The sequence below is a fragment of the Haliotis cracherodii genome, unplaced genomic scaffold, assembly GCF_022045235.1.
Source record: "Haliotis cracherodii isolate W230 unplaced genomic scaffold, xgHalCrac1.p SCAF_2, whole genome shotgun sequence".
Lineage (NCBI taxonomy): Eukaryota > Metazoa > Mollusca > Gastropoda > Lepetellida > Haliotidae > Haliotis > Haliotis cracherodii.
This window is the reverse complement of record NW_027266275.1, coordinates 5,206,269-5,226,539: the sequence shown is the minus strand read 5'-3', so window position 1 is coordinate 5,226,539 and position 20,271 is coordinate 5,206,269. Positions and strand designations below refer to the sequence as shown.

Below are 20,271 nucleotides of genomic sequence, written 5' to 3'. Positions count from 1 at the left end.
GAATTAGGTGTTTCTCAACTTCTTTTGAGTAGGATACTATAGGTAGCAGGGATGGGCCTAGACACAGTCCACTTTAACAATTAGGGTGTGACAAATGGGGCATATTACTATTTGGAGGGTATCAGTGTATGTCCTAGATGCCGCACACTAGCTGGGTGAATCATTACTGCTGACAACATTCACTGTTCGAGATCAGTTGATTGTTCAAGTGATTAAAAGTTTCAGTAAGGGTTACATACTGCGGGGCATTTGTTTAGCATTCAAAGCACCTGCTTGTTTATTTCTTAGTATATGCAACGTGTTAAATTCTCACACCTATTTAATGAATACGACTACCACATTTACTCAGTGAGGAAAACTGCAAACATTAATCAATTCGAACACTTCGAATACTCACGCCAATTGGACCAGTAGGCTCTTCTATGGGACTGAAACAGAGATTTTACCCGTAACGACTGATCATTGTTGACGTATTATGTTTACCATGATCGCTAATCACGATATGTAGCTATCTATATCAATACAACATCGAACATAACTTCATTTGAATAATGCTATATTTATATGCATATATAATTATACTAAATTACATTGTATTTTTAAAATATGTCAGTACTCAAAGTAATGAAGTTTTCAAAGGCTCACCTAGCGTTCGGCGCAACTTCCGCCATGATGCGGAGATAGAACTTGGCTTCACTAGATGCCTTAAAGGTAGTCGGGACGATGACGTACGTTCCAGGCTCCAGCTCAAACCGCATGGTCCTCTCACGGTAAGGCCAGAATTTGCCTGACGTCTCCTCCAACCGCGGGGTGTACTCGTAGAAGTTCTGACCAGATAGCCGGTTTGGTTGTCTCCCTTCTTGCAGCTTAAAATTCAAACAGCCGTTTAGCAGTCTGCAGTATCATAGACCGATTACGCCAGAAGTCAGATGTTTGGCATGTTAGATTATTCCAGTTTCAATTTTATTTTTTTTAAAAACGTATTGATCGTATATACATACCTATCTGCCTATCACTGTCTCTGGCAACTGACGGAATACTTATGTATCAGTTACACGGATAATACATAACATAGTAATACCAAATATATCTCACTGTTAAAAAGACGTTAAACAGAGGAGGTTATTTGATATGTTTGGCGTGTCGAGGGAATACGTTGTATTCAACAGAATATAGTAAAAAAATACATATATTATATAACGAATGTCCTAATGTCTGGGGGCGGTCGGTTAGCCTCGTGGTTAAAGCGTTAGCTCGTCATGTCAAAGACCCGGGTTCGATTCCCGACATAGGTACAATGTGTGAAGCTGGATGCGTGATATTGCTGGAATATTGCTAAAAGCGGCGTAAGACCATACTCACTCACTCAACAAATGTCTGGCTTGTATCTGTTCATATTAGGTGATTCTGTCAACCTCATTTTTTTATAATGTTGATTTTGGTACTACATTGGACTTGCTGACACCCGAGAAAGCGTTACATTTGTATCTAAGCGATGAAATGAGAGTATATCAACGTCATTTATTAGCGAAAAGAGTCAAGCCACAGTGAAATTGTCGTAAAGCTATACATTCTAATCGAAAAGGAAAAGTTCACAGATCTTTATCCCCCACCCCACCCCCAACAACACGTTGTTTAAGTATACAATAACAACTTAATGAGATATTTCAATAATTAATCATAAAACTACGATTTTCTTGCTCTTTACATCGCGCTAGATAAAAAAGACGGAGACACGGACCGTGGTCTCACCCGAATAGTTGAAATATTTCCACAGGTAAATTGAATATTAGTACGTGCATATTGAAGTTGCATGTACATTTAATTAAAACTACGTTTTTACATAACACAAACTCGCTGTAATATGAATTACACACGCATCCATCACCAACTGTAGTAGTGGGAGAAATTGGTTTCAAAATGGCTGCCAAAGGAAAAAACAGGGCCAAGAGACTTATGACTGAGCACGCTTTCCTCTACAAATTGTTTTGTACAAGTTCTCCTTAATTCTGAATGTTTCAAAGTTGGAATTTAAAGAAGAAGATAACCTTATTTTCAAGTTTGTTTCGTTCTTAAGAGCAACTGTTTGTTTATCTTAACATTATTAACGCGACAGTTTCCATAATCATTACAAAAATATGTTAAAAGCAGAGTCAATTATGCGATTCAGACTATATCATTAACATGACTGTGTTTATGAATCAATACCAAGGGATGATACCAGGTATTCGCATCCTGCTCCACCGGTGGCCCCCGTCACAAACACATGCAACTGCAAATCACTTAAACAAACACGGGAACACGGGGTCAAAATAGGGATCCGATTTCATTTTGGTCTTCGCCGATTCCATTGGGTGTAAAAGGCAAAATTGTGGTGAACATTATAGAATGGATCACTGAAAATCAGCGATGACACCAATAGCAATCGATTGTACGGTTCCGACTATATCATGAGCATGTGTTCATCTGCTTTCTGCAGAGATTTCTGTTGAAAGGTTTTCATCGCTTTATTTTCATGAATCACTATCAAATAGTGGTGACACAGGTGTTCGTAAGCATGTCTTGCCTGACCCGTAGCACCCGCCACATTTTGAAAGGTTTACTGAAGAAATGAAAGCTGCAACCCTGATCAAACGACTTTTGATCCGAAGTCGTTTGACCCTCTTTGAAATCTTTGTACCTCAAAAGTTGTGAAATGTAGACACTAAAAGCTGGAGCTGCTGGAATATTTCACAACATAATGGGGAAAATGACTAATATTGAAAAATCCTTCTTGTCATACTGTCTTGTTAATATTTTATCAGTCTGAACTTTCATGCAAAGATCTAAATGTGTAACATGTTAGGCGTGTTCACTGGTCTCTTTTACATCCAGTTTAGGTGGGCTAGTCAGCGTGAGGGAATTGGCTATTTAGTCACAAGTCATCGACATACCTGAAGCTTAAGTTAAACTTCTTTGGCCAAATCCAGTTGCTGTGATTTGGCCTACCCGAGCAGACATTCTTGTTCATATACATAAAGAAACACAACAGCAAGGAGAGGACCGCCATTGGTGACCATTGGGATGCCTACTTCTTGCCTCAGCGCGTCCTATCCCCATATGTCCCATAGATGTTATCAATTAGGAAGTCCACAATTTCACATGTTGTTTGGTAAATAAATTCCAAGACTTCACTCATGACAAATTGTTCTGAATCTTTGTAGATGGAGATGTAAGCATATCTATGGTCACCAAATTTTGTGACGAATGCCCCATGGAATGAAGCGTTTCCTTGTTTGTTGTGTGGGATAGTGGTGGATAGTCGAAAAATCAAATGTCCTGAGAGAATTGGTTCTTTTCTGGATAGAAAAAATACTTTGTTTTTGAAAATCCACTTGGTATTTTTTCTGCATGTCTCAAATACATTTTGTTAATATAAATAAAACCTGCCTTGGTTGTATTTGGTATGTCAATAATACCAAGTTCTTTGATCAAACAATATATATATATATATTGCGCTACTTACATATAATGGTTAGGTCATGTAAGGCCTTGTCAGTTGGAGCAACGACCGGCTGGGATACAATAGGTGTAATAGGAATTTAATTAGACAGAATGTGCGAATGATTATGGAGACAATATTGGAAAATGTGTAACACTTTCCTTATGACTGAGTAGCCTGTCAACATATGGGTGTTCTACCCGTGAAGATCCGGGGTAGAATATGCTTGCCGTAAAAGGCGACTACGCTTGTGTAAGAGGCGACTAACGGGATCGGATGGTCAGACTCGCGGACTTTGTTGATGCATGCCATCGTATCCCAGTTGCGTGAATCGATGATTACTGGATTGTCTGCTAGCACACCGAGATACCATGCCGCAGTTTAACATGAATACCCCACTCAGACACAGTAAACTGACTCCGAACCGACAAGGCCTTGTATTAGCCACTTAATGCCGAGCGCCAGACAGGGTAACAACAAGAACCATCTTTTAACGTCTTTTGGTATGACGCGGCCTGGGTCGAACCCCGGACTTTCCGCTTTCCGGGCGGACGCTCTACCACTAGACCACGAAGGCGGTCGCACACACATCTGACGTTGCCCTTGTTAAATTGTACTCCAAAGTAAAACGTTGTTAAAATATGGATCTAACCATCCTAAATAGTTCACCTAACGCAATCGCCCTCCACACCAGTATTACACGCGTCCCCAGTTGACTGCAATTACCTCTGAAAAGGTAAAATAGGTTACATAAAATTTATTAATAGGTTCCATTTATGCACGCATTCTACAGGTTTGTAGACGTGTTTCATGAGTCCCCCCCGCCCCCCATCTGTCACATCTGCATCATGTCTAGGCCATTCCATCTGCGTAAAACTATACATTTAGCAGACATGAAGGATGGACCATAAACACACACGCGTGCGCGCGGGCGTTAGGTACAAAATGTCTTACTTCCCCGGCAGCGATATCTTTATTTTGGTCGTTTTTAACTATGTTCTGAATAGAAGCAGGGAAATCTTCATCCACGCATATGTCAACTATACGGGTTACATTACACCTGACCGGGATGTAGCCCTGTAGGTTAGTGTTTGCCGCCAGGTGGCGCACCACATCAAGGGGTTATGTCAGCGGCGCTGCCAGTACACCATGGGCCGGATATCATTTTAAATAAGTAAAACCCATGCCCGTGGTAATGTTCAACTCACACCCACGTGGATATGGAGTGCGATGAGTCATGGTGCGATATAGGCATTCGGTGTCATGAAGGGACACGCCTCTGTAGAGGTGTAGCTCGCTTGCAAATAAAGGCATGTCGGTTGTTATCTGTGACCACCTTGTAGTGATTTTGGACAATCATATTTAACATGTTTCCGAAGTTTGAGTCAGGTCATACGGGAAGACCAAAAACGACTTGGGACAATCATATTTAAAATGTTTCCGAAGTTTGAGTCAGGTCATACGGGAAGACCAAAAACGACTTGGGACAATCATATTTAACATGTTTCCGAAGTTTGAGTCAGGTCATACGGGAAGACCAAAAACCGGACACCTAAGGGTTGAATGTTTACACAAATTAAATAACCATCTAGACATCTCGAGGTCAAACAAACGTCTTGGCGCAATACCGCTGATCCTAGCCTCTCTTTCAGACGGTGAAAACAGAAGCGAAAAAAGGTTGAAAAAGGTTGTAAAAGGTTGAAAAGACACAGAGAAAGGGTAAATGAACTTTTCAGTTGCCAAAGATTTTAATTCACTAACCCAATCTTCAAGTGTTAGTTAGTATGTCTGTACATGTAAAAAACGACTTTAAACTATGACTTGTATAATTCATTCCGTATCAATGTATATGTTTCTTAGGACCATTCCTCGTGAAATATACTTTAGTTATTAGTATGCATAGCCAGCTATGACCACCAGGTACTAAGCACATGCCAGACACGTGTTGATCAAAATGTGGTTAGGTATTAAATACATGAGAGGCACGTTTGCTCAAAATGCGTTAGGAATGTCCCGTCCAAAACGGAACAAATGTATTTACACATCCAGAAAGCAGACACATGAAATGGGCTGGCATATCAACTTTCAATATCTCAATGAACATATCATTAGCTTTCTCTCGCGGGTCAGCGGGAAGTGGAAGTAGGAATGGTTACAGCAGATCTACTGTTGTATCAATCGCAAAATCAATTTCGTGAAGACATGAGGAAACCTCATCATGTACAGGTTATGAGAGATATATTTATATTTGTGTGACAGCTTTTTAAAGTCTAAAACTGTGATCTTTCATTTAACACTATGTTAATTATATCTTTCATTTCAAATATTTTGAACACATAAGATACTGGATTTCATTATATTTTGAATAATACAGCAGCCAGACTCATTGAGATTGCCAGATGTACTAATTTGAAATGACATCTGTAAACAACCCTTGGTGTTGATGCTCTCCAATGAAAATATTGTTCTAACAAAGCCTCTATTGGTCTTTTTCCTTTTACACCACTAAGTTTAATACATAGACACATTTTCCTTTTAGTTTAGGATAGTTAAGGTCTCTAAATGTGTTTGAGTGAGTGAGTATAGTTTTACGCCGCTTTTAGCAATATTCCAGCAATATCACGGCGGGGGACACCAGAAACGGGCTTCACACATTGTACCAATGTGGGGAATCGAACCCGGGTCTTCGGCGTGACGAGCGACCGTTTTAACCACTAGGCTAACCCACCACCCCTAAGTGCGTTTGAATTAAGAGAGAAGGAACGTGTTTAGATTTGGTTTCGGATCTAAACACATTTTGAAGTGTGTAGAAAAGTTTTGATAAAAAATAGCAAAGCATATTCAAATGATGTTGGAAATGACGTGGACATTGAATAGCTGTACGAAAGCTGATACGACCTAAAACAACATTCACTTACGGTTAAATCTTTACAAAAGCAACTAGTGTTAATATTATATTATCTGTCACTTTCACTACAGGGTGAATCACGACTTCATTACGGGAGATGTATCGTACCTTGAAAATGACAAATCCTATAGCGACGTCAGTCACGTCCCTGAGCAGTTTGTTGTCGACCTCCATGAGGGATATGACGACGCTGGCCTTGGTGTCCTTCTTGTCCAGCTTCAGCTTGTACTGGGGGTTCTTCCAGAACAACCCTGCAAACAGATACAACCTTAGAGGAAGCCACTGAGCGTTCATTTCTAGCGCTGCTTAATCCCCAAACGAGGCTTACGTTATCGTTCTAATTCATTGCGTTTTTCTACACTTAAGAGATAGTTACAACATAGGTGTATGGTGCAGAAAAGAAATACCACTATGCCGTATTTAAATCACGTGTTACATCAGTTCAACCGGTCTTTGGTCATCACTCGATGGCTTCCTCTAATTACTCAGAAATATTTACACTCGGATCTCTTGACACACTCTCACATAAATAACTATAGCAGAAGTAGCAGGAACACACGCCACTACAGATCAATGTAATTACAGGAATTACGGCCATTTGAAACCATAGACTGGTAGGTACTGTCGACGTATACATTGGGATAAAAATCTGTGACTTTGAAAGGGTTCACATCTCGCAGTGACATGGAGAAATTATTGTATCCTCCTAGAACTTGTTCTGTACCGGGATATGTATATCTGTGACGTCATTCTATCGTGTATTTTTCAGGAAAGGAGTTGTTTGTCAATTATACATTATCTTGAACCAACATTTCAATTAATTTACACTTGAAATAGACAGTACTACTATTTTATATATAAACAAGTGAATGAATTCAAATTTGTCGGAAAATTTGCATCGCCAGCGAGATTCGAACCTGTATCGTGTGATTTAGGACGTCTAATTGTCGACCTCGGTTACGGCGACACATCACAGGTGTGAAATTAACTATTTTATATTTTCAAATATTTGCATACTCCTTAAATATGTGAACAATCTTGTGTTACAGCAGGGCCCCTATTCATATTTTGCCAGACAACACGAAAATAGTTGGGAACACATAGCTGGAATGCAACGTACCTATTCCCTGTGCACGTGCTTTTCGCGAGAAAAGTGAATTTAATCACTAAAAAATGCAAAAAGTGCACACGTCATAGGCAAGCAGGCAGTACTGCAGATAGGCCGAGGAGTGGAAGATACAAGCTCACGACCCCACAGGAAGACCGGCATTTACGGGTGCTTCACCTATGGTCCAGATGCCTCACTGTGACGTCATGATCCGCAAACAGCCTTGGACATGCAGTTAGCAGAAGGACCGTTGCAAGACGACTCCGCCTGTATGGTCTTCTATCGACCTTTCAAGGGCATGACGTTAACGTTTCTACACCGACGTCACGGACTGAGATGGACCAGGACTGTACAGCAGTGGCAGCAGAGAAATTGGCGAGGAGTGCACTTCAGCGGCGAGAGTAGGTTTCAGCTCTTTAAACCTGATGGGCGGTTTCGAGAATCTACCGACGACGTGGTGAACGGACGGCACGTTTTTGCGTCCAAGAAGGGGAGCCTTATGGAAGTTATAGGGTCGTGGTCTGGGACGGCATCTGCGGGGACCAGAAGACAGATCTGGTCATCATGACTGAAATCTCACCACGTCGTTACATTGATGAGATTTTGCGGCCTATGGTACTGCCTTTCCTGCAACGACATGACTGTTTCATCAGGGAAATGCCACCCCTCACACAGCTCGAGTCACTAGCGACTTTCTGAACGCCAACAACGTGACCGTATGACAGTGGCCAACCAGATCACCGCACTTGTCGCCCATAGAGCACTTCTGGGACCCCCCTTTTGGCGCAGGATTCGGAAACAGCCGCCATTGACGAGGGATGCCTTGGAAGTTGCCCTGTATGAAGAACGGCGTAGGATCCCTAATCGGGACGTCAGGAGACTCGTGTACTCAGTTCGACGTCGTGTTAGGGCCTGCATCGTTGCTGGAGGGGGTCACATCCGATACTGAGCCATGTGTGTCGCACGGGACTTTAAAAGAGATCGACACCGATTCTGCGGGTGTGTTCGAATACTGGAGAGTGCACACAGCACGATAAACGTGTCTGCAGAACGTTAAGTACATCTTTTTGATATGGTCATTTTCACTACCGTTTTTGAATAATAAATAAAACATCAACTGTTACTACATTTTGCGTCTGTTTTGTTTAGACCAGAAAATTGTTTGGTGGCGTTTCGTTTGCCCGTTAGTTTATATCCTAGTTCAAGGACATTTGCTGAAATCCCCGTCAGCATGCATTTACGATGTGCAAGCGATTGATACAATACAAGTTCAGGGCCCTAGGAAATTATGAAGAGCCCTGAACCATGCATTGAAAAACTCAGCTCGCGGCGGAGCTAGGTGCACGTGCAACAACGGCAGAGAAAGTCTTCAAAGTGTTCTGGTTTGTTTTTCAAATATTTGCACAAGAGAATGTTTTATCAAAGTGTAAAAAGTACGGATGTGTTTTACGTAGGGTAATATCCTCGTAGCTCTCCATTCCTTAAAAGTAATGGGCCTCAGCTCCATAAGGAATGGAGTCCATTAGGTTCTTAAATTTGTCACTTCCATTTTGTTTTAGGTTTTAATTTGAACAGACTACGAAAAGAGTGTTTTTGAAGTTGTATGTTGTGCACTGCATTGTAAGAATCCTCACTTGACGTGAAGCTGCGCATGGGCCCACCAGCGGTGACGCCTCGGATCCAGGCGCCGTGAAACTCCTTCACCTCCCACTGCTTCTTCTTCTGTAACAAAGAAAGGAGCGTGGTTTTGTTAGGGCCGCTATAAAAACATTAGGCCATGCTTTGTTCTTGAATTCACACACACACACACACACACACACACACACACACACACACACACACACACACACACAAATATATTATTGTTAGTCCATGCTTTTCGTAATAGGCGACTTTCACTGGATTGTTTGGTCCAGACTAGATTATTTACAGATCGACACCATATAGCTGGGATATTCGTGAGTGCGACGTTAAACATTAAACAAACAAACAATTATTGCAGGTCCTTTATAATGCCCAGAGAGGTCTCACCGTGTCCACTGCGATCTCCTGGGTCAGGGCGTCAGGGTAAAGGTGGCACATCTCGATTTCGTCAAAGTTCTTCAGGAAATCTTCAATACTGATCCTGATAATAAAAAGAGCAGTGTTGCAGAGGACTTACTTCCCCATATTTGCCTTATTCGTAATTGTCTTCACTCTGAATTCTGTTTGTCGAATATCCCATCCTTTCACATGTTTCATTCTGAGACTCGATTTAATAATCTGCACTCATGAAATATGGGATTCAGTGTAGGTACGTGTTTGTATAAAGACGGTACTAAAGGGATGTACCCCGGGTACGGTCCTGTACATAGGAGGGTACCCACCTAATACAAGTAGACACGGCTGTCAAAGTACGCGAATAAGCTGCACAGTGATCTGCATGAGCAATACCAAGCAGACAGCTTCCCACAGTCTGTAATCATAGCTATGCACGTATCTGGATGCCGCACTGTTCAAGACGCAGGTGTCTGCTTGTCTTCCATCTTCCCGAGGCAAGGGATTTAACTGACTGTAAAAGTCCAGTTTTCACCCTTGCTGAACTTGGCTGCAATTATGGAGTTATATTTTGGCTGGACTAACGAGTTTATGCATATTCCAATCAAAATTGCGTAACTAAATCGACATCCGGTTCGTAAACAAGATGGATTTTAACGTGGAGATTTCGGTCTACTGCAGGATTAGAAAAAAAGTGTACCGTCAACTGGGCGTCGACAGATGTTTTCCAAATCATGTTTTTAATCAAGGTGTTCACCTGATTTGATGTACTTCGCGAGGTAAGACCCGTTTTATTACAATACATATCTTGATTATCGGTCAGATCGTCTTGACTGGGCGCCGCCATTTTGTTTGAAGCAAATGCAAGTGATATGAGAGGTAGAACCTGATTTGTCAATAGGAGGGACATAGAATGGACATCGTAATAACCAATCTTGGCGCTACGATAGAGCCCAGAAATTCCAGCCTAAAAAAGTACTCATGGCAATGGAAAAAAAACTGTTTTGCTGGATTTAAAAATCGACACAAAGCATTACGTAGATGTAAATACGAAATAATAAAACAACTGGAAAAGTACTAGTCTGGATTTGCTAGTTTTATCTCAGTGCTCAATACAAAATGTACTTTACAGGAGGTAATTTGTAGGCACATTCAACATTCAAATAATTGACATGGCAGAAACAGGCTATAGGCATTATGCAAATTAGCCAGGAAAAAGGTTATCAAAACAACAATAAAAATAACAGCTATGTTTATGTACATAATAATAATGACATGTAAGTTGTTTGAGAGGGGAATATGTTACTTTTACGTTCTGATAATTTGACGATGATTCACTATCCCACAATGCCACTAACAAATCACTAACCACTGACAAATCACATGCACGTGGGTTTCAAGCACCTGTTTTCACATGTCGTCAAGGTGTCATAGGTCATGGACATTCACCTTGATCTACTAACACATGGTTATGCTCAGTTTCACAATAGTCTGTTTTGTTCATATTTTTACACACTTTTACGTGTAAAAAGACATAAAAACCTTTGATACGCTGTATTTGTGCCAAGGCCCAATTGGTACTAATTGTGTTGTTTGAATATTTATATATTTTGTATATTAACTGCATTCATTTAAAATCTGAGATCGAAAAAACAGGGTTTTTTTCATTTCCGTGAGTACTTTAGTTCGGCAAGGGTGGAAACTGGACTTTTATAGTCAGTTAACTCCCTTGCCTCGGGAAGATGCTCGTATTCGAGAGGAAAGCATCCTATACATGGAGGTACTCCTCTTTAGTTCCCTTTCTGTTTTAATGAGAAGGTCGGGTATTTTATGGAAACACTGTGCACTGACCAGAACTCCCCGTCTGCCTTCTTGTGGTAATCGATCTTCGACCTGTTTCTGGCACTCATCAGTTTCCAGTTCAGGTCGCTGAAATGCAGACAGTTTGGATTGCATTTCGCAGTACACATACATGTATGACACGTATAACAATGATGTGGAATATAAGTTTCAGAGTTTGAATTACAAATGTAGTAACATATTTACATATTGCCTTACTACAAGGATCTATTATTCGAAAATACACACACTCACCTATAACCTCCTAAACCCTCTGTCCTGGCATGTTTGCAAAGTTACGGGTATATATATGTCTCTGTTATTGACGGACTAGATGACTGAAACATTGCCGATGTGGTGTATAACGTTTATATTCACCCATCCCAATATTGACGCAGATTGACTTACCCGTCCGACCATGCACCGTTCCACTCGCCCTTACCCCAAGGATTCCGCAGGCGCAACAACAACACCTCCTTCCCCTGCACTTCCACCTGTGAAATCAGAACATACTGACATGAGACAGGACAGGGGATTGTGTGTATCATATGCGATAAGCTGATACTCTCTGTAGTCAATGCCCTCGGTTAAAAAAAATCAGTCACTATTTTCCTACAATTTCGATGTACAGTTTGCCAATGGTTTGTATGAACCCCAGTGCAGATGTATCAAGGGTGGCAAAACCCTCGTGCATCGTATATGTTGTTCTGTATCGCTGAAACCTTATATTTGTTTGTTGGTTGTTTAACGCCGCACTCAATTCTACTATGATAGATACACTGATATCATTCGCAAACATAGCTTCGCTTTGCGTCCGATTCGAATATCCTGACGACCCTGTCAAATTTCACTATGAGCTAGGTTTGTTTGTTGTTTAACGCCGCATTCAACAATATTCCAGCTTTATGACGGTGGTCTGTAAATAATTGCGTCTGGATCAGACAATCCAGTAACTGATATCATGAGCATCGATATACGAAACTGGGATACGATGACATGCGTCAACCAAGTCAGTGAGCCTGACCACCCGATCCCGTTAGTCGCCTTTTACCAGAAGCAAAGTCACCTTTAACGGCGAGCATGTGTCGCTGAAGACCTATTCTACCCGGGTCTTCACGGGTCGAAGCCTGATATAAACTGCCAGGCAAAAGAAATTATATTCTTTCTTTTCCCCGGCAGTTTAGCCAAACCTTTGAGGGACTAGCGTTAACAATGAAGTGCAACTGTTCTCATCCCATCATCTGGTGGACTACGATATTCTGACACAATGTCGTGACCGGTTTTGACTTACTGTGACTAGGTCAGTGAAGCTGTAGGCGTGGCCTTCATACAAGCCGTTGTCACGTCGGGTCTCACGACGGAAAGAATTAATTTTTCTCTGAAATGTAATATAGTCAAGTGATAAAATACGACGAGACATTTGGGATATTCACACTCAAGTTTTCAGAACCAAATTAATAAATGTTTGACATATTGACATCAAACAAGCTGCAACGTTATCTTAATAAAGCAGACGAGATAAAAAAAAATCAGGTATAAATACCCCATGAAATGATAGCGTAATTAGTTTATTATATACTTCAGTGTGAAAGACTGAGTTTTCTGAAGTTGAGACGAGTGATATTTTCATTGCAGTGAACATACTTCAACCCCCCCCCCCCACCCCACCCCCCCACCCCCACCCCCACCCCACACACACACACACACGAGACATATGAAATATCCTCTCTATCTTAACATTTAATTTACCTGCTTTACAGGGCATGGGATGTAAGAATCAAAAGGTGACACACGAACTTCATTATAATTCTCTCAACATAAAGGCCATTAATGAGAAAATAGTATATAAAGCATTGGTTAAGAACAGTCATAGTGACCTGTTTCATATACTACTGCCAGGGATATTGGCTGAATGAAGAGAACATGCATGTTTACAGATCTTGCGGAGCTTGCTCTGAAAATCTGAGTGTAACCTTGCCTGGGGTATTTTGCAGACATTTGTATTCTCTAATATCTGTGTAGATGTATTATTCATTCACAGAGCACTGTCTCATTGTCTCTTGCAATATTAGATCTGGCCTGTATCCTTCGTGAACGTTGAGCAGTATACGAATTCCTGAAACTTGCGACACATCGGAGGAATTTGGGAATACTGGAGGTCATGTTGATAATCTGAATGTGGTTTTACGCCGCTTTCGGCAATGTTCCATCAATATCACGGCGGGGTAAACCAGAAATGGGCTTCACACATTGTACACATGTTGGGAATCGAACACGAGTCTTCGGCGTGACGAGCGAACGCCTTAACCACCAGGCTACCCGACCGCCCTTAACAATACATGACCTTAATAGTACTTGGTGTTACGGATATACAAAAGTTTCCTATAACTGTCGAAACAAAAATGAAAACAAGAGCAGGACAAAGAATTTCAAACAGAAGGGAAAATTATGAACATATTAACACAAATAAGAGAACCAATACAAACTTGGGTCAACGGATACGAAAACCAAGTAATACAAAAATCGCTTAAGAGAGCATGGCTTGGTGTTACCTACAAATATGGCCCCTCCAATCAAGGTGTTCATGTTGCTGCAATCCTGCAGGGCTTGTGCCAGAGCGTCCCGGGGAGGGTGGGTTTCAGTGAGGTCGATCAGCTCCGATATACCACCCGTCATGTCCACCAGGGCATCGTGGATCCGGCCCCCGTCAATGGCCTCGTAACTGCCATACAGCCTGTGGAGAATATGAGAGATTGAGTGAGTGAGTGAGCTGGACACTGTTCCACAAAGCGATCTTAGCGCTTTAACAGTCGTAAGTCTATGTTAAAGTATGGGAGTTACGATCAACTTAGCTCTAAGATCGCTTTGTGGAACGGGGCCCAGGGCTTTACGCCGCCATTCCAGCCATATCAAGGCAGGAGGACACAACATGGGCTTCACATAGTGTTTCCATATACAGAATCGAACCAGAATAGCCGGCCTTCGAGTCAACGCCGTACCCACTAAGCCACACCACAGGCCCACTTTTTGTGAAGAGATTAAATAGAGAGGTGGATGCCCTGTTTGTTAGAGCTAGTCGGGGCCCGTGAAAATCCGGGGTAGAATAGGTCTTCAGCAACACAGGCTTGCCGTAAAAGGGGACTATGCTTGTAACTATGCAAGTAACGGGATTGGGTGGTCAGACTCACTGATTTGGTTAATGCATGTCATAGAATCCCAATTGCGTAGATCGATGCTCATGATGTCAATCACTGGATTGTCTGGTCCAAACTCGATTATTTACAGACCGCTGTCATATAGCTGGAATATTGCTGGAGTGCGGCATTAAACAAGAATCAAACAAAATAGAGCCAGTCGTAACAATACACACTTAGGAACAGTATCATGAAACATTAGATTACCTTGAAAAGATGTCAAAAACTGAAGTTTACTGTACACTTTACTGCAAAACACGCAACATCTTAAGCCCCTAGCCCGTAATCCCTATTGATAAAGTTATCATAAGTTGAAGCAGGATCACTCGGGTCAATGGGGTTTTAGGCGTCCCTCGTTAGGTCTTATACCACTCGACCGGGTCGTGGCATAAAAGCTAACGCGGGATACATGAAACCCCATGTACCCTCTACAACTTACATTGTAACATCAAACAAAAGACAAGGCACTAGTGACTGTTGTTATCCTCCGCTGTCAGCAACATACCAGCAGTTTAAGGTCTACGTGTAACAATGGAGTCTGTATCGAGTAAACAAGTGGTGTCAGTGCACCAAGCCACACAGCCAGCCGAAGTCCCGTTCCACAAGGCGATATTATCGCTAAGACCATATCTCCCATAGTCTAACACTGACATAGTTTAACATTGGTGCACCTTGGTATATTCCGCACCGGAAGTCGTGCACGGACCGTACACAGGACAAATAGAACAATTAGAATCCATTTCTGTGGTCATATTGTCATGACAACGGTCATGCATGGTGTTATTATTTCTTATAAACGATTCATCAATATCCCGACGTTGATGCTGATCAGAACAAATCCCCGTTGATATGACCTACTTAGCATAAGCCTTCTCAAGGAGCGGGCACCAAAATTCATTTGGTTCCTTCTGATTGCTGCAATAGATAAGATCGCCGCTCCTTGTGGGCAGACGATCATCAATGACGACTTCCTGCCACTCGCCGTACTGCCAGAAATAGAACCGGAATATCCCTGGCAACAATAAGAAGATTTGTGACAATATGATGAGGAAAAGACGATAAGTGGACCATGTTTAAAATTAGCAGACGTATCAAATTGTTAGTGAGTGAGTTGCAATGTAACGTCGCGTCTGCTGTATTTAAGGGCAAGATCGTCAAGTTGGGTTGCAAGGTACTTCCGTATATATATGTGTGTGCAAGGTACTTCCATATATATATGTGTGTGTGTGTGTGTGTGTGTGTGTGTGTGTGTGTATATATATATATATATAACATACAAAAGTCCAAAGCTGTGCGTATGTGCGTGTGTGCGTGTGATTAATCAAGTAGGTAAGCACCTTAGTAAAAACACTAAAACATAACAGTCTGTAGCTGTAAACACGGTAGACCGAGTGCGGCCCTTTAACGAGGCAAATGGAGACAAACAACTCGCACAAACACATCATGTTACCAACAATTGTGTTAATAGATCATAAAATATACTCTACATATTTTAGTGTCTATAGTAATAGCATCACAAAGGGCCGACAGACGAATTAGGATGGGACCCTGCCGCTTTGATATTTTTACTTTCATCTGATTTAGGATTATACCCGTGTCGCACAAATTGTTGGCGGGCAACTGATCATGAATGTTGCAATGCACTTTAATTTTACGCATGCACATAACTAAACTGTCGGGCAAAAGAAAGTCAACACCCATGTTTGATAGTGGCTAAATGAAACAGACAAGAAAAGGTTGTTCGATGGTGATGAATCATTGACAATGTTACATGCATCATATCAATGAGTGTCTCCAAACACGGTCGAGTAGCCTAGTGGTTAAAGTGTTAGCTCGTCACGCCGAAGACCCGGCTTCTATTCCCGACATGGGTACAATGTGTGAAGCCCATTTCTGGTGTCCTCCACCGTGATATTGCTGGAATATTGCTGAAAGCGGCGTAAAACCACACTCACTCACTCACTCACTCAGAACAGGTCACGTGTACATGACGTATCACGGAACACGGGGGTCGTTATTTCACAGTAGAGTCATGAGCAGTGTGAATTTTCAAGTGTATACTTTCTATTGCCCAACACTTCATATGTCCAGTGTTGGGTCGCCTTGTTGTGTCCACGTTAATCACGTAATTGGTAATTAAGTTTTTATATACATGGTCAGTTTGTAAAATGTATGCTTCTCCAGCTATGTACCATGACATACTTCCGGAATCTATCACACCATTTATGTCAGTAGCTGATTAATAATATCGTAAGTGCATTATGTCAGTCATTATTTAAATAACGATGTCTCAATGAATACTGTTAAAAACTTACAAAATATTAGCTGTTTTGCTGTAATACTTATAATCATTTCGGCACATGAGCCAGATAAGAAGAAGTTGTAATTCAAAAAGTCCACCCCCTTTCTCAGAGAGATTGATAACACCCTTTTGAATTTCTGAATCTCCAGGTTTACTGAATGAATCATCGTGTGCGTTAAGCGTAGGTGTGAGTTATATTTCTCCACTTAAGTCGGCTTCATAAAATAAACAAGATCATTGAGTATTTTTGTGAGAAAATAGTATTTATATGACATTGTGTTATTTTACCCGTGTCATTGCTCTTTAAACATGCAACTGGTAATGTTACACAGGGAATTTTGAACCCTGAGAATTATCTAATGAAAGTAAACAGAGAAGACATAGTGGTAACGGTATTTCCCACGAGGTCTTTCAGCCGTAGACTTCAAACAGTTTGGTTGAAATTTGCTCAGCATTACTGGACAAATTCGCTGCGATTCACATGTAGCGTTTGGAAAGTTAAGAAAGTCTAATTACCCCCGTGCACTAGTGAGAAATATTAATAAGTCCTGATGGTCAGGACTCGGTCAAGTCCTTGACAACGGCAGTGACTAATAATCAATAAATCATGATGGACATCCTCGATTATCCAGTGTATTATTTCAATTCTATTACCATAAATATTCTGGACCCATTCGCTACCATGTCTTCGTTAATCCACAGAATGTACATAGCTCATTGGTAACCCGTGAAGATCCGGGTTAGAATAGGTCTTCAGCAACCCATGATTACCGTGAAAGGTGACCTTGCTTGTCGTATAAAAAGGGGACTCACCGGATCGGGTGGTCAGACTCACTGACTTGGTTTATGCATGTCATCGATCCAAATTGCGTCGATCGATGCTCATGATGTCAATCGACTCGATTATTTACAGACCGCCCCCATATAGCTGGAATATTGCTAAGTGTCGCTTTAAACAACAAACAAACAAACAAACCTAGCTCATGGTGAAATTTGACAGGGTCGTCAGGTTATTCGAATCGGAAGCAAAACGAAGCTACGTTTGCGAATAGTGTTAGTGCATTTATCATAGTACAATTGAGATATAATACATTGGATAGTCGAGGATGGGTGTGGTGAGTCACAAATATCTGGTTCTGGGGTAATATGTTCACCATTGAACACAAACAGGCACTCATTGTACCAGACATGCCTACCTGCGTAGTCCCTGTCAAAGTCCTGGTCAGTGCGCACGATTCTGTTGAACAGTTTCTGGTTGTGACAGGCCAGAGAAACAGCTGCCGCCACAAACCAGCAGTTACCTGGAGAAGACAGAAACGTCTGTTAACAGAAATACTACCTGTTTTGATCCAAGACCGGGATGTTAGTTTCCATTTCATCTATGACCCAAAAGGGTGTGTTTATATATTAAACAAAGAGTTTGCATAAACGGTATACGCAAATTATGAATAGTGTAAAAGACGATCGTGTTTCACTGGGATTGGCAAAACAGAACAGAACTTTATTACTCTCCGGGTCACGTCCATAGCATGTCGAAGATTTACAGGAGGTGAGGTGAGGTGACATGGGGTTTAACGTCGCGTCCAAGATTATTTCATTTATATAGCAACGTGTGTATGGCTGTTTGTACTAGACCGATTTTAATGCTACCACACTGAGATACCATGCCGCAGTTTAACATGAATACCCCACTCAGACACAGTATACTGACTCCGAGCCGGCCAGCCCTTGTATCAGCCATTTATTGCCGAGCGCCAGGATTTACAGGAAATCAGAGTTATAATGGCAACCAGATTATTTACTTGAATGTATATCCATTACTATGTTATAAGATTTGAATAGTTTCTTCATTAAGATGCGATTTTACATAGAAACAGCTGGACAAGTTTATATACAGTGATGGGTGGACAGTGAAGTTTAATGGAATGTACAGCTGTTTGGTGAAATTAAAATATTTCAATTAGATATACGACGAAATTCGCCAACTGTCCCAACTGTTACATTAAGTGCATTGTTACATCGTCCAAGCACACTATCAGTGTTGTCACGGAGACAGATATATGTACATGAATAACACTGACAGATATATATTTCATGACAGTCTACGCCTGTGTAGTCTTGCAATGATTTAACAGACACATCAAGGATATATCCCTGAGACAAACTACTTCAAAGCTGACATCCAAACAAAGTACCGGATAATTACAAGAGAGGAATCTGATGTTCACATTGGTTGGCTTGGTGGTCTGTTACCATGGATACGTCAATTTTGACACCCCGTGACAGGTGACCGGTCTGTACATTGCAAACATGATACCGTTACACCGTGTCAACTCAACTAAACATGGCAATGTGGACTACATACGGACAGTTCGACCTTTACCTGTCCATGTGACTAGTCTTTTGCGATTACTTAGGCCCATGGCTACAAAACTGCGCCTTCACCTGGACATGTGTCTTGTTTTCCTATCATACTTTGGCCTATGGCAATAAAATAACACCTTTACCTAGAATATCTCTGCAATTTGTGACAAGTATTGTATAGAAGTTTCCCTGTGTCAGAGTTTTTTTGTCATTAATTAGGCCCATGCCTCCAAGATTGCACCTTTACCTGCACATGTGACTCGAACTTCAAATAGAAATTATAGGACTTTATGTCAACACGTTTAGGATTAGCCTTTGCACCTCAACATGCGCATGTGGCTTTACATCGGCATCTTTACTTGGTCAAGGTCATCTTGAATTCCATGTTATACCTACATGTCTGCACATGTGACTTCATGGTCCTACTTCGCTCAGACTTCTGACTACATGACATTGTCTTTATCTCAACACGTGACAAGCTTTTGCACCTCTACCCGGACAGGTGACTTTGTCTTCATATTTATTTACCTGAACACGTGGCTAGCTTTTTCACCTTTACTTAGACACGTGACTTCATGTCTGCATCTTCACCAAGTTCATTCCATCATTCACTGAATAACTGCTTCAATTAATAATAACGTCGCTAGCACGGTTACCGCAACCACTCATTTGTTCTTCATATTCTATCGTATGTCACTACTGTAGGCCGCGGGTTAAGCCGTTGTAAATGTCTGCCAGCTGATTAGATTTGTAAAGCTAAATACTGTGTTCAAAAATTATATCAGCTTTTTATTTAACAGAGATCTTTATCCTAAGTTAAGAAGGAAGGAAGGAAGGAAAGAAGATCGAATGAGGGAATGCTCTGTTCCGATATGTACCGACTTTATATATAGCTCAATCTTTGATACCTGCTCAAGATTGACTCTTCCCTTTTTTTCAACTGAATTCGTGTGCAGTGAATTCAAGAATGTACCCTTGTCCCCGCACTTTGTGAGACGTTTTGTACAGAAGTTCCTTCAGCGTGTGCAATGACAGATC

The 20,271-nt window shown here is 41.3% G+C and overlaps 1 protein-coding gene across 1 annotated transcript in view; it reads right to left on the bottom strand.

Moving 5' to 3' along the window:
- Positions 1 to 20,271, bottom strand: part of LOC139468632 (calpain-B-like) — a 37,212-nt gene that overhangs the window by 5,955 nt on the left and 10,986 nt on the right. The window contains exons 3-13 of the mRNA XM_071250754.1: positions 18,066 to 18,170; positions 15,426 to 15,579; positions 13,930 to 14,107; positions 12,665 to 12,751; positions 11,782 to 11,867; positions 11,386 to 11,463; positions 9,529 to 9,622; positions 9,132 to 9,219; positions 6,498 to 6,640; positions 646 to 866; positions 398 to 428 (exon numbers count right to left, since the gene is read on the bottom strand). Of these exons, the coding sequence (XP_071106855.1) occupies positions 398 to 428; positions 646 to 866; positions 6,498 to 6,640; positions 9,132 to 9,219; positions 9,529 to 9,622; positions 11,386 to 11,463; positions 11,782 to 11,867; positions 12,665 to 12,751; positions 13,930 to 14,107; positions 15,426 to 15,579; positions 18,066 to 18,170 (1,265 nt within the window). The remainder of the gene's footprint in view (positions 1 to 397; positions 429 to 645; positions 867 to 6,497; positions 6,641 to 9,131; positions 9,220 to 9,528; positions 9,623 to 11,385; positions 11,464 to 11,781; positions 11,868 to 12,664; positions 12,752 to 13,929; positions 14,108 to 15,425; positions 15,580 to 18,065; positions 18,171 to 20,271) is intronic.